The 14,193-nt window shown below is 40.5% G+C and overlaps 1 protein-coding gene and 1 long non-coding RNA gene across 7 annotated transcripts in view; one reads left to right on the forward strand and one right to left on the reverse strand.

Annotated features, from left to right (window-relative positions):
* PDCD1LG2 (programmed cell death 1 ligand 2) overlaps positions 1-9,617 on the forward strand; it is a 60,037-nt gene extending 50,420 nt beyond the window's left edge. For 3 of the 5 annotated variants that reach the window (XM_033237269.1, XM_033237274.1, XM_033237272.1), the window contains 2 exons: positions 1,269-1,322; positions 8,320-9,617. In XM_033237269.1, the coding sequence (XP_033093160.1) occupies positions 1,269-1,322; positions 8,320-8,351 (86 nt within the window). In that variant the 3' untranslated portion in view covers positions 8,352-9,617. The remainder of the gene's footprint in view (positions 1-1,268; positions 1,323-8,319) is intronic. The other 2 variants (XM_033237270.1, XM_033237273.1) reach the window with 1 other exon arrangement.
* LOC117098557 overlaps positions 1-14,193 on the reverse strand; it is a 150,940-nt gene that overhangs the window by 88,719 nt on the left and 48,028 nt on the right. The gene's annotated exons all lie outside the window — the stretch shown is intronic.

Here is a 14,193-nt window from a genome sequence, read left to right on the forward strand (position 1 = left end):
AAGGAGGTACCCACTGAAGCCAACATTCAAGAGCAATTCCTATGGGTTAATCACTGGGCTCCTTTCAAATGCAAACCCTCATGAAAGAGACTACAGTGCTGAATAGAGACCCCCAAATTCCAAGCCAAGCTCAAGACAGTCATGAAGGAATTACTAAAAACCTGGTATATAGGGCAAAAGCAGAATTAGGAATGGACTGATTTCAGGAACCCAGGCAATGACAGGAGTTGGGCATTAAATCCTAAAAGAGAATCAGAGTGGGAGAGAATATGTGAAATCAGAGGTTAAGAAAAAAGTGAAAATCTATTCGTGATTGCAAAGATATGAAACCAACCTAAGATCCCATTGATGAATAGGTGGATAAAGAAAATGTGGTATATATACACCATGGAATACTACTCAGCCATAAAAGAGAATGAGATAATGTGTTTTGCAACAACTTGGATGGAGTTGGAGGTCATTATTCCAAGTGAAGTAACTCAGGAATGGAAAACCAAATACCATATATTCTCACTTCTAAGTGGGAGCTAAGCTATGGGTATGCAAAGGCATACAGAGTGGTATAATGGACACTGGAGACTCAGAAGGAGAGTGTAGGGAGTGACAGTGAGGAATTAAAAAGCTGCATATTGAGTTCAATGTATACAACGTGAGTGATGGGTGCACTAAAATCTCAAACTTCACCAGTATACAATCCATACATGGATATGTAACCAAAAACCACTTGTACCCCTAAACCTATCGATATAAAAAAAAAAAAAAGAAAGATATGAAACCAAGGAAAGTTACTGGTGAACAGCATCCCATTATGTGAACTTGTGCTTCTGAACCAGTAACTTGAGTTACTTTGAACCAGTATCAGTCACTTATACCTTAGTGTAAATTAATTGATCAGAACTTCTGACCTGGGCCAGGGAAGGCAGGGTAGAAGTGGCAGTCAAGACTAAAGCAGAAAAGGGAGAGCTAATTCTGCAGCCAGACATTTCCTGGGTTGGATACCCAAATTAGTCCCTCAGCCTTTAAGTGCCTGAGGGCCAGGAGTAGACAGAGGAATGGAAAGTGTGGGTCTTCTTTGTTCACAGTCTTTGCCTAGCGGCCAGATTTTGCATTATGCATTACTATCCTGAGGTCCCAGGCCACAGAGAACATTTGGGCTTCCCTATGTGCATTTATTTAGATTTACTTTTTGTTCTGCCATATTTTAATCTATAAACCAAAGAAAATTTTCTCATTAATCTTATTCCATTTCTGGAATTTTTCTTTTTCAGACACAACAAAAAGACCTGTCACCACGAAAAAGAGGGAAGTGAACAGTGCTGTGAGTAAGCATGATTTTTGCTTTTCTTTCTTACCTTCTTTTCTCTCTCAGTTTGAATTTTAAAGTAACCACTGTTCTATTAATTCATGGAAGGCAACTGAATAGTTCCAGCTTATAGAATCTTCCTGTTTGGTAACATTTCAGCAAAGCCTTGTTCTTAGCCCCAGAACAATCATGCCATCTTTTGCTCGGTCTATATTCCTAAGCATTCCCAGATGAAACTGCACTGGACCTCTGGTCTCACATAGTTAGATACGGAGTTAAAATCTAACAGCAAAGAGAAGATATTCAACTGCGATGCAATTGACAGTGGATGTTTTTGCAACAAACAAGGATTAAGAAGTATATTGTTGTGGGCTGTGAGTCAAGAGTAATATGGGGAAAACAGAAGTCTCTTCATGAGGTTGACAGGCTTGGAGCTGGAATCTGTGGAGGAGGAAGGATATGACCCAGGGGTCAGAAAAAGCGGGTTGCTAAAATCATTAAGCCTGGTTGGATGAAAAGCTTAAACTCAGGGGAAGCAGCACATGATTGTGGGGGCTGGCAAGTTGGAAACGTGTACGGCAGGCCAGCAGTCTGGAAACCCAGGCAGGATTTCTATGTTACAGTCTTGAGGCACAATTCCGTCTTTTCTGGGAAACCTCAGTTTTTTGCCCTTAAGGCCCTCAACTGATTGAATGAAGCCAACCTACATCATGAAAGGTAATCAGCTTTACTCCAAGTTAACTGATAGCAAGTGATAATTACATCTACAAAATACTTTCACAGCAACATATAGACTAGCATTTGACAAAGCAACTGGGCACAATAGCCTAGCCAAGATGACACATAAAATTAATCATCACAGGCACCAAGAGATGAGGGGGACAGTCTTGGCCATATATTTGGCTGAAGTAAGTCAATTTGTCATTCCTGCCTGAGCCTTTATAAATAGAAGTAAGTAACCAACTGCTATCTGGTCATTGGAGTTGTCCAAGAGGCCAGGGTTCTATCTAATAACTGCTCATGCATGAACCTGCCAACCTAGATTGCATGCAGACTACCAGTTTGGTGTTTTTGTTTAGTTCAGCAGGACTTTTTTCTCAGCTCACTGCCTCTCAAACTTTCAGCAACAAAAGGACATCTGTGATATCAGAATCTACCACTCTAAGTATTTGGATGCAATAGCAATGAATATCTGAGTAAATCTAGGTGGGGAGTGGGGGCACCCTGTAGCCAAAATGACTTAACAAAATCAAACCAAAGTTTTGAAAATGATGTCTTGGTTCAATGAAGAGATTACTTGAGGTAGGTTTGACTTATCTAATATCTTATTTTCTTTGTCAATACCTAAGGAGGAATTTAAATATTTCTAGATAGCTTTGGAAAAGTCCCTTAAAGAGGCACCAGCATACCACTGCCAGATCTAATCCCCCAAACACTATTTTCATCATCATGATGTCATCGCTTGTCTCTAGAGATCATATCAAATCCTTCCCAGGGTTTTTCAGACCTTTTGACAATTAGCCACATTTCACTAAGCCAACTCATCTACCACTTCTCAACAAAACTTTTCCTCAAGTCTAGCTGCTCCACCAACACCACTGCCATGAGCTCATTCCCACTTCTGTGCCTTTGCTCACGTTGGTTATTCTTTTGGAACGTCCTCCCCATTCCTTCTGACTTGTCCAAATCCCAACTTTTGGCATGGTCTACTTTAAGATACAGTAATGATGAACTTTATTATTATAACACCACGCTTCTGTTCTAAAACATTAGAAGTGTGTTTAGACTAGCTCATTTAATCCTCACAGTAGCCCTCTGAAGTATTTACTCCCTGCTTTCCATTTTATAGGTGAGGAAGCAAAACATGAAGCAGTTAACTAACTTGCCCAAGGTATATGGCTAATAATATAAGGACCAATAAATTGATTCAGCAATCCAGGTGTCCAAGTCCAGAATCCACACCCATACACTACACTCTGCTTTTTAAAAATTACATTTAATATTTTTAGAGACAGGGTCATGCTCTGTCACCCAGGTTGGAGTGCAGTGGTATGACCGTGGCTCACTGCAGCCTCAACTTTTGGACTCAAGCGATCTTCCCACCTCAGCCTCCTGAGTGGCTGGGACTACAGGTGCATGTACTTCTTCCAAGACTTTTATTCAGATGAATATTTTCCCTTCCAACTTAAGAAGCAAAGGGCTTGCTGGTTTTGCTTCACCAACCAGCAACTGAAGCAAGACCTGACTTGTGAAAATGCCTAGTAGAGTTCAGTATTAGTGCTGTTTCACCATTTCCTGGATCTCTTGCCTTTGTGCACATGATAGAATTGCACTTCTCTATAATTAATTTGTAGTTAAGTGTGGTCATGTAACTCACTTTCGTCAATTAAGGTGCGTGCCACTGTACCTGGATTTTTTATTTTTATTTTTTGTAGAACTGGGGTCTCACTATGTTGCCCAGGATGGTCTCAAACTCCTGGGCCCAAGCAATCCTCCTGCCTTGACTTCCCAAAGTGCTGGGATTCCAGGCGTGAGCCACGGTGTCCAGCCTACATATACTATACTCTCTTGCTTAATCTGTAAGACTTTCTCCCCCGACTCATACCTTTCTATTTTTCCTCTGCATTGTACACACAGTCTATACCATTCTTAAGCACATGATTACAGCATTATTTTCTGGCTGCTTCCATGTGTCTATATTTTAGGTCCACCTGGTCAATATAATAAAGTGGGATATTAGTGTTAATGCAACTATATGGTATTTGATATTTGTCTTGTTGTCCGTTTATCAATGCTTCTTACAGTTTATTATATGATAAATTTAAAAGGTGTCCAATTTTGACCAAATTTGACTCAATGCTAAAAAAGAATATCAAAATAAATTTTGTTTAATTTTAGTTGAGTCTATCAACTCAAAAAAGAACAAACTACAACAATAACAGGTTTCAGAACATTTTTAAAATTACTGACGTTTTTATGAGTATAAAAATAAAAAAGTACAAAGAAAACAAAAATAATTTAGAATCCATTGCCCAGAAATTGCCATGGTTAAGATTTTACTATTGCTCAAGACCAGACAGCTCAGGGCTTTGACATTCTCACACCCATTCTCTGCCATCCAAGTTCTATCCCACCCCAAAACCATGCATTATGAGGAGACTGTACAGCTGTAGGCTGCCCAGGAGCCATCCTGCACTCTCATATTGTGACTCAGCATCTTGGGAGATGGAGTCTTGGGACTTGGCCTGGACATGTCCCTTGCATGTACTTCTTCCAAGACTTTTATTCAGATGAATATTTTCCCTTCCAACTTAAGAAGCAAAGGGCTTGCTGGTTTTGGTTCACTAACCAGCAACTGAAACAAGACCCGACTTGTGAAAACGCCTTATAGAGTTCAGTATTAGTGCTGTTTCAGCATTTCCTGGATCTCTTGCCTTTGTGCACATGATAGAATTGCACTTCCCTGTAATTAATTTGTAGTTAAGTGTGGTCATGTAACTCACTTTTGTCAATTAAATGTATGCATAAGTGATGCGTGTTATTTCTGAGTAGAAGATGTAAGAGTTGGCACGTGCTTTGCCGTATTTTCTTTATCCATCTGGCATGGTAACCAGTAACATTCTACGTAGTAATTGCTCCATCAGTCTCAGTCTCTGAGTAACTAAAATTGACAGAGTCCCCTGGTGATCCTCAATGTACATGGAGCATGAGCAAGAATAAGCTTTTTTTATATTGAGATTTTGGAGTTGTTTGTTCCTACAGCATTACCTAGTTTACTCTAATACAACATGGAAAAAACTGGAACCTATAATAAATAGACCCTACATTGCATTTAAACTTCTATTTCTGAGGAATAATAATGTGGGGAAATACTTTCTGTATAATAAAAAAATAGAAAAATTGCAAAATAAAAATATATTTATGTATCATTCATGTTCTATTAAAAATGTTATTTATAGACTCACCATATTCCCTTCCTCCAGAAAAATAGAAGTAAAAATATGAAAATGCCTATAATTATGTCTTTGGATTATGGAACCATGTATTGCTTTTTACTTTTATGTTTTCTGAATTTTATTTTTGAGTGCCCTGATGTATTACTTTTACGAAGAAGAAGAATACTTTCTGAAGCCATTTCAACCATCTCCACTCACCTCTCTAGATCCCAGTAGTTAGATACATTATATAGGACTCTTCATCAGTCCTTATCAACTTTAGGAAGAGCAATGCTATACCTTCTTTAAAGGACACCTACCAATGTCTTAGTTGCCTTTCAAAGATTCCTAGCACAGCTAAATGTCATGGATATGCTCTAAGGATGTACGAGCTGAAGTGACTTGCATAAGGTCATCTCATAACTTACTGTTAGAAATGGAGCTAGAACTCAGACCCACTGAGTCCTTGTCTGTGACACACCGCCTTTTCCATTTGTGGAAGTTGTTCTTGTATCTAATTTTACTTGTGCTGCTATCTGGGCCTATGTCATTCTCCCTCTTATGGAGACAAGCAGCTAAACAAGAAAACTTTAGGAGTGGGTTATGATACCATAGATATATATCATCTATCCTTTACAAAATAGTTATTACAGTCATCAAGCCTTGGTTAGAGTTTACAGACCATGTATCTTAGCTACCTCATTTCACAGATTATGACATTGGGGGCTAAGAAATATTAACTGACTTCCTTAAGTGAAACAGTAGCAGACCAAAAAAAGTCATGATTCCCAGCATAATGCTACTCACTCATTTATTCATTCATTCACCCACTCACAAATGTGTATTAAATGTCTGCTATTTGCAAGACCCTGTCAGTTAGGCCATGTGGGAACTAGAAGGATGAATTTATCAGTCATCCAAGATTCTTATAATAAAGTATTACAGATAAGTACTCAAGAAACAGTTCTCATTCACATAATTTGGGTTAAAACAAGAAGCCAGCTTTCTATATGCTTTTGCATATAGAAAGACTATATGCCAGTCTTTATGTTTTTTTGTTTGCTTTGTTTGTTTTCTTGAGTATCCTGTCTTCTTTCTAAGAACTTCCACCTGAGAACTGACCACAGCATCAGCATTCCACATGGGCGTGTTTCCTTTCCCCTTTCCCATTTCAGTGGTTTCCAATTTCTTTTTCTTTTGCCATTATAAATCTTTTGCAAAGGAAATATTAGACAGAACTCCTACATGTCTAGCAAATTAAAATAGTGGTGAAATTAGAGTGGAGGATATAATCACCCTACCATAGGTCCCTACAAAGGCCTCTAAGGCAGGGGTCCCCAACCTCTGGGCCACAGACCGGTACCATTGGCCTGTTAGGAACTGAGCCACACAGCAGGAGGTTAGCAGCGGGCAAGTGGCTGTTACTGCCTGAGCTCTACCTCCTGTGAGATCAGCAGCAGCATTAGATTCTTATAGGAGCATGAACCCTATTGTGAACTGCACATATAAATGATCTAGGTTGTGTGCTCCTTATGAAAATCTAATGTCTGATGATCTGAGGTGGAGCAGGTTCATCCTGAAACTATACCCTACCCCCACTCCCACACCCAATCCATGGAAAAATTGTCTTCCACGAAACCTGTCCCTGGTGCCAAAAAGGTTGGGGACCACTGCTCTAAGATACCTTGTGCTTCTTGGAACATATTTGGAAAATCATATAGCACTCAAATTATCCCTATATCCTGAAGCCCACCTTACTTATCAATCCACAGAAATGCCCAACCCATGTCAGGCAACTTCACACTTTCTTTCTTCAGGCAGCACAGTTGTCTCAGGGAGGGAGGAGGGTGCTATTAGCAAGAGGAGTCACTAACAGCTTCACTCACCTGTGCCCATGAATTTTTAATGGTGTGAAAAGTCTGTGTATTTTTTATGATTCTCTGTGTCTCATATAAGAGGGACAAACAATACATGAATACAAACAATACATGAGTTCAGAGATGGGGACAAACATCACTTTAAGCTGAGGATAATCAGGGAAGAAGAAAGGTTTCATGTGGGAGGTGACTTTTGAACCAGGAAGAGATGGAAACAGCAGACTATTCTAAATAGAGGAGACACTAAGAGGAAAGGCAAAGAGGCAGGAAGGTATGGGAAAGTGCACTTGACCCTGTTCAGAGAGAAAGCCAGGTGTGAGATAAGGGGGAAAGACTGTTAGGGGATGTATTATAAACCATTAATTCCAGGCAAAGGTTAGATTTTACTTACTAGGCAAGAGTGCTTCAGTTAGATCCTAGCAGGAAATGGAGGGCATGCTTAGAATAGGTAACTGAGGCAAGTTTAATGAAGAGACTATTTACAAAGGTGTGTGTAGCATTAAGGGAAACCAGCAAGGGATGCTGAGCATGCCAGGATATAACAGCAGGTAGGGAAAGTGACTATCCCTAGGTCTGAAGGAGAAAGGGGAGGGAGCAGTTCCCAGAACCCTAGTAAAAATGGCAATAAGAAAGGTCCATCTGGCAGGACCTGTGGTCTTTAACAGAGGGACAAAGTCAACCTACAACTTGTCTGGGAGGTTGCTGAGGAATAGATACCCCAAACTTGCTCTCAGCCCACTGCAACCCACTTTTTCACCTAGACTGAGCCTAGTCAAAGACAGAGGGAGGAGTCCAGTGATGTAGTCTACAGTGTCATCATCCTGGAGCATGAATAGAGTGCAGCAGGGTGAATAATGAGTCTGCAGGAACTAATAGAAATATCTGACACAATAGGAAACTATAAGAGGTTTTGAATAGGAGAGGCCCCTGAAATGTGCTCCAATATTACTGAGCTATGTGTGGCCCACAGAATGGAAAAGGAATGGCTCTTGCAATAGGTCTGAGGAGAGAAGCTGAACACTTGGACTAGGGCAATGGTAAAAACTGTGGAAAGAAAAGTTTTTAACGAAAAGGTTTAAACCATGCTGCTTCCAGCTAGATGAACATTTTTTAAAAAATTAGTTCCTCACTCAAATTTTGGGGAAGTTATATATTTTCTAATCATAACAAATGATTTTTCTTATTTGTGGGCTTTTCTCCCCAGATCTGAACTTGTGGTCTTGGGAGCCAGGATGACCTGATGTGACATCTAAAGACGCTTCTGGACTCTGAACAAGAATTCGGTGGCCTGCAGAGCTTGCCATTTGCACTTTTCAAATGCCTTTGGATGATCCAGCACTTTAATCTGAAACCTGCAACAAGACTAGCCAGCACCTGGCCATGAAACCTACCCCTTCACTGATCTGGACTTATCTCTGGAGCCTATGGCTCTGAGCAAGCACGACTGCACTTTACAAAATTACCCCCACTGGATCCTGGACCCACAGAGTGCCTTGAGGCTCCTTCTTGCTGCCAGACTGAAAGCAAAAGGAATTATTTCCTCTCAAGTTTCCTAAGTGATTTCCAAAAGCAGAGATGTGTGGAAATTTCCAGTTACAGAAACAGATGGGTTGCCAATAGAGTTATTTTTTATCTATAGCTTCCTCTGGGTACTGGAAGAGCCTATTGAGAATATGAGCTCATAGACAGGGCTTTGCACAAACTCAAATCATAATTGACATGTTTTATGGCTTACCGGAATCTTGATAGCATCTGAAGTTGTTCTAACTAACAGAGAGTATTTAAATATACACTAAGTGCACAAATTGTGGAGTAAAGACATCAAGCTCTGTTTTTGAGGTCTAAGTCACAAAGCATTTGTTTTAACCTGTAACAGCACTGTGTTTAATAGTGGTTGTTTTTGTTTAAACTACATCTTTCCTTTAGAAATTCTTGGTTTCTTTTTAATTTTTTTACTTTAGAAATCAATGATATACAGTCAAAAATATTTGATATGCTCATACGTTGTATCTGCAGCAATTTCAGATGAGTAGCTAAAATGGCCAAAGTCCCAAACTAAGGTTCCTTTTCTGGCCCTCTATATGACTTTAAACTTGAGCTTTCAGTGCCTCAGTTGGCTCATCTGTGATACAGCAATGCTAAGTAGTCAAGGCCTTTGATAATTTGCACTATGGAAATCCTGCAAGATCCCACTACATATGTGTGCAGCAGAAGGGTAACTTGGCTACAGTAATGGCTTTATTTTGTTAAATTTGTTCTTCATACTGGAGCCATGAAGCTCAGAGCATTAGCTGATCCTTGAACTATTCAAATGGGCACATTAGCTAGTATAACAGAGTTAGGTAGGTGGGCCTAAAGCAAGCTCCTTAACTGAGCAAAATCTAGGGCTTATGGGAATGAAAGGGTGTGAAATTAACAGACAAATCATACATCTCAGTTTCTCAATTCTCATGTAAATCAGAGAATGCCTTTAAAGAATAAAACTCAATTGTTACTCTTCAACGTTCTTCACATATTCTACTTTTGGGTAAGAAGTTTGCTCAGGGTCTTGCAAGTCAGTAAGGTTAATATCCTGTTACGCCATTTGGCTCCCAAAGATTTGAAGGCCTTTGAGGCAAACTTGGATGCACTTGTCAGGAGAGTTGGGTCCTAGGGATGCTTGATCCTGCTGGAGGAGGAGCACTTCCTAACACCACAGAGAGCAGGGCAGGAGACAAGGCCTTCTTCTCTGGAAGAAAGCCCAGCTATGCTACCCCTACCCCCACCCATGCCCTAGATATGTGATTAGTATGCTGAATCCTTGGGTGGTTTTGTTTAACTCTGCTAGGAACCCAGTGGCATAATAGTTTCTGCCAGAATATTTCCATCTTTGTTCCTAGATTGGGGCTATCTTTTAGAATACCAAATAGGGAGAGGGTAACCTAGCTGTAGTATCCTGAAATCTGGGTTCTGTCAGGGGAGAACATCAAAAGGCATTATGTCTTAGCTTCAGAAATTTTCTATACTACAGCATGCTATCTTAACACCTAACGTTTATCAAGTACTTGCTATTGCCCAATATTGTTAAGCATTTTACACATACTATTGGAACGAATCATCCCCAAACTCTCTGAAAAAGACACTATTAATGACTCCATTTTACAGATAAGGAAAGGCACAGAGAGGTTAAGTAATTTGGTTAAGGCTGCTCGTTCAGTTTGAAAGGGATGGAATCAGAGCAACAAACCTATATTTTTCATTACACATCATAATGTGCCCTGATTTCCTACCATATGGGGTTTAAAGTGGTATTTTTATACTGTGTGGTCTCTTTGCTAGTCAATAATTAATTTCAGAAACAACAGATGCTGGCGAGGGTGCAGAGAAATAGGAACACTTTTACACTGCTGGTGGGAGTGTAAATTAGTTCAACCATTGTGGAAGACAGTGTGGTGATTCCTCAAGGGTCTAGAACCAGAAACACCATTTGACCCAGCAATCCCATTACTGAGTATATACCCAAAGGATTATAAATCATTCTACTATAAAGGCACATGCACATGTATGTTTATTGCAGCACTATTCACAATAGCTAAGACTTGGAACCAACCCAAATACCCATCAATGATAGACTGGATAAAGAAAATATGGCACATACACAGCATGGAATACTATGCAGCCATAAAAAAGAATGAGTTCATGTCCTCTGCAGGGACATGGATGAAGCTGGAAACCATAATCCTCAGCAAACTAACAATGGAACAGAAAACCAAACACCACACGTTCTCACTCATAAGTGGAAGTTGAACAATGAGAACACATGGACACAAGGAAGGGAACATCACACACCGGGGCCTGTTGAGAGGGCAGGGGGAAAGGCGAGGGAGAGCATTAGGACAAATACCTAATGAATACAGGGCTTAAAACTTAGATGACAGGTTGATAGGTGCAGCAAACCACCATGGCACATGTATACCTATGTAACAAACCTGCACATTCAGCATATGTATCCCAGAACTTAAAATAATAATAATAATTAATTTCACTCTTTTCCAGGGAAATGCTATAGAAGTATAGGTGGTGTGTGGGTTCTGGCATCAGAGATTCAAACCCCAGCTCAACTAGGTATGAGTTATACAACTTTGAATATATTGGTTGACCTCTACACATCAGTTTACTTCAATATAGTGAGACCTGGCTGAGCGCAGTGGCTCACGCCTGTAATCCTAGCACTTTGGGAGGTAGAGGTGGGTGAATCACTTAAAGCCAGGAGTTTGAGACCAGCCTGGCCAACATGGTGAAATCCCATCTCTACTAGAAATACAAAAATTAGCTGGGCATGGTGGCACATGCCTGTAATCGCAGCTACTCAGCAGACTGAGGCAGGAGAATAGCTTGAACCTAGGAGGTGGAGGTTGCAGTGAACCGAAATCACACCACTGCACTCCAGCCTGGGCGACAAGCCAGACTCTGCCTCAAAAACAAAACAAAACAAAATAAAGCATATATATGATATACTGATACCCCATCTCTGCAAAAAATTTTTTTTAATTTTTAAAAAATAATTTTTTAAAATTTAAAAAAAATTTTTTTTAATTTTTTTAATTTTTAAAAAAAAATTTTTAATTTAAAAAAAAAATTTTTTTTTTATTTTTTTTAAAAAAAATTTAAAGGGGCCAGGTGCAGTGGCTCATGCCTGTAATCCCAACACTTGGGAGACTGAGGCGGGTGGATCATGAGGTCAGGAGTTCAAGACCAGTCTGGCGAAAATGGTGAAACCCTGTCTCTACTAAACATACAAAAATTAGCCGAGAGTGGTGGTGGGTGCCTGTAATCCCAGCTACTCGGGAGGCTGAGGCAGGAGAATCACGTGGACCCGGGAGGCAGAGGTTGCAGTGAGCCGAGATCACGCCACTGCACTCTAGCCAGGGCAACAGGGCAAGACTCCGTCTCAAAAAAAAATGAAAGCAATTATCTTTCTCAGTTTATCATGAGGATTTTGAGCACAGGTTTTGTCATTCCTCTTAGACTCCTAGAGAGCAGGAAAGGAGTGAGATTTTTGCCATGTACCTGGTACGTGATAGGTATCTCATGCGTGGTCACCTCTGAGACTCATTATATATTGAGAGAATGGCTACTATTAACACTTCTTTTTTTTTTTTTTTTTTTTTTTTGAGATGGACTTTTGCTCTTGTTGCCCAGGCTGGGGTGCAATGGCACAATCTTAGCCCACAGCAACCTCCACACTCCCCCGACAGGTTCAAGTGATTCTCCTGCCTCAGACTCCGGAGTAGCTGGGATTACAGGCATGCACCACCATGCCCAGCTAATTTTGTATTTTTAGTAGAGGTGGGGTTTCTCCATGTTGGTCAGGCTGGTCTCAAACTCCCAACCTCAGGTGATCTGCCTGCCTCAGCCTCCCAAAGTGCTGGGATTACAGGCATGAGCCACTGCGCCCAGCCAACATTTTTACTTTTTATGGCCTTGATACAATGGGCTAAAACATATATAATGACAATCCTTAAAAAACTTAGATGAGTTATAAGTCTGGAAAAAAAAAAGTACTTTTTACAAAAGGAGCAAAAATAGCATTCAGGAGAGTTTGAGGAATTGAGAAAGACTAAACAAACAAAAATCACCTATGATCTCATCAAGCACAAACACTTTCATCTTTGCTGTTTGTTTCTGCTCTTTGTCCATTTATGTATTTAAGTTTGGCTGTGGTTGTAACATGTAATTTTCTACACTTTAAAAAATCTGGGGCTGGGCGCAGTGGTTCACACCTGTAATCCCAGCACTTTGGGAGGCCGAGGCGGGCAGATCACCTGAGGTTGGGAGTTTAAGACCAGCCTAACCAACATGGAGAAACCCCGTCTCTACTAAAAATACAAAATTAACTGGGTGTGGTGGTGCATGCCTGTAATCCCAGCTACTCGGGAGGCTGAGGCAGGATAATCGCTTGAACCACGGAGGCGGAGGTTGCATTGAGCCGAGACAGCACCATTGCACTCGAGCCTGGGTGACAAGAGTGAAACTCCATCTCAAATAAAAAAAAACAAAAAGAAAAAGAAAATTGTCATCTACCATAAGCTCACACTTATGTTGCTGACAAGTGTTCCTAATTTTCATTTTTAATGGCTGCATAATATTCTACCAAGTGGCTGTGACAAAATTTAATTAACTGTTCCCCCTATTAATGGAAGATTACAGTTGCTTCTGGGTTTTTTGCCAGTTTAGTCACAAGCTTTTGTGCTGGATAGCCTCCATTTGACCCTCCAGATCCATTCTCCAGCCTTTTCCTCCCTGCTTTGGGTCGTATGAGGCTGACTTGTATGGACTATATCAATGGGCTCCATTGCTGTCTGGCTTTTGATCGGGTTCAGCCAATGGGGACACTGGCAGGAGATCAGAGGACGGGAGAACAGTAATGCCAGGGTACTTATTCCCCAGGCTCTCCCTCTCCAGGGTCACTGCTGGTTGGATAATTCTCTCAACTAAAGGTCGCAGCTCTTGTTGAATGACCCTTTCCACATGGCTCCATCTGCCTGTGGGTTCCAGTAACTGCTCTCTCCTATCCCCTTTTCATGTCTGGGTGCCTACGTATCCCCTCACCCCTGCAACACACACACACACGTGTGAACACACACACACACACACACACACCTGTTCCTGCTAGCCCTTGGGTACTACACTATTCCTTAGAGTTCCCTACACCCGGCCCACGCCTCTACAAAGAATCTCTTTAATTAGCTCTCAAATTATGTAGTTCAATATCCTGATATATCATGCTGTTTCAGATAATGCATGTCTTTTTACATCTAATTTCATAAGAATGGGTACCTGAAAAGGGAATTATGGAGTCAAAGAAATGTGAACACTTCAGGCTCTTGAGTTCATACTGTCAATTTACTTTTGAAAAGGATCTGTTTGCATTTCTACCAGTGCATCCTTCCAGCACTGGATATTTTTAAATATAATTTTGCTAAGTCAATAGGTTAAAAAATGGTACTTTATGGTAATTTAAGTTTTCATGTCTTGGATTACCCTTAAGTTTGCTTATAAAACCTAGTTCTTGCTGTGCACATTGTTATTCTGGAGT

The sequence above is a fragment of the Trachypithecus francoisi genome, unplaced genomic scaffold (assembly GCF_009764315.1).
Source record: "Trachypithecus francoisi isolate TF-2019V2 unplaced genomic scaffold, Tfra_2.0 Lachesis_group16, whole genome shotgun sequence".
Lineage (NCBI taxonomy): Eukaryota > Metazoa > Chordata > Mammalia > Primates > Cercopithecidae > Trachypithecus > Trachypithecus francoisi.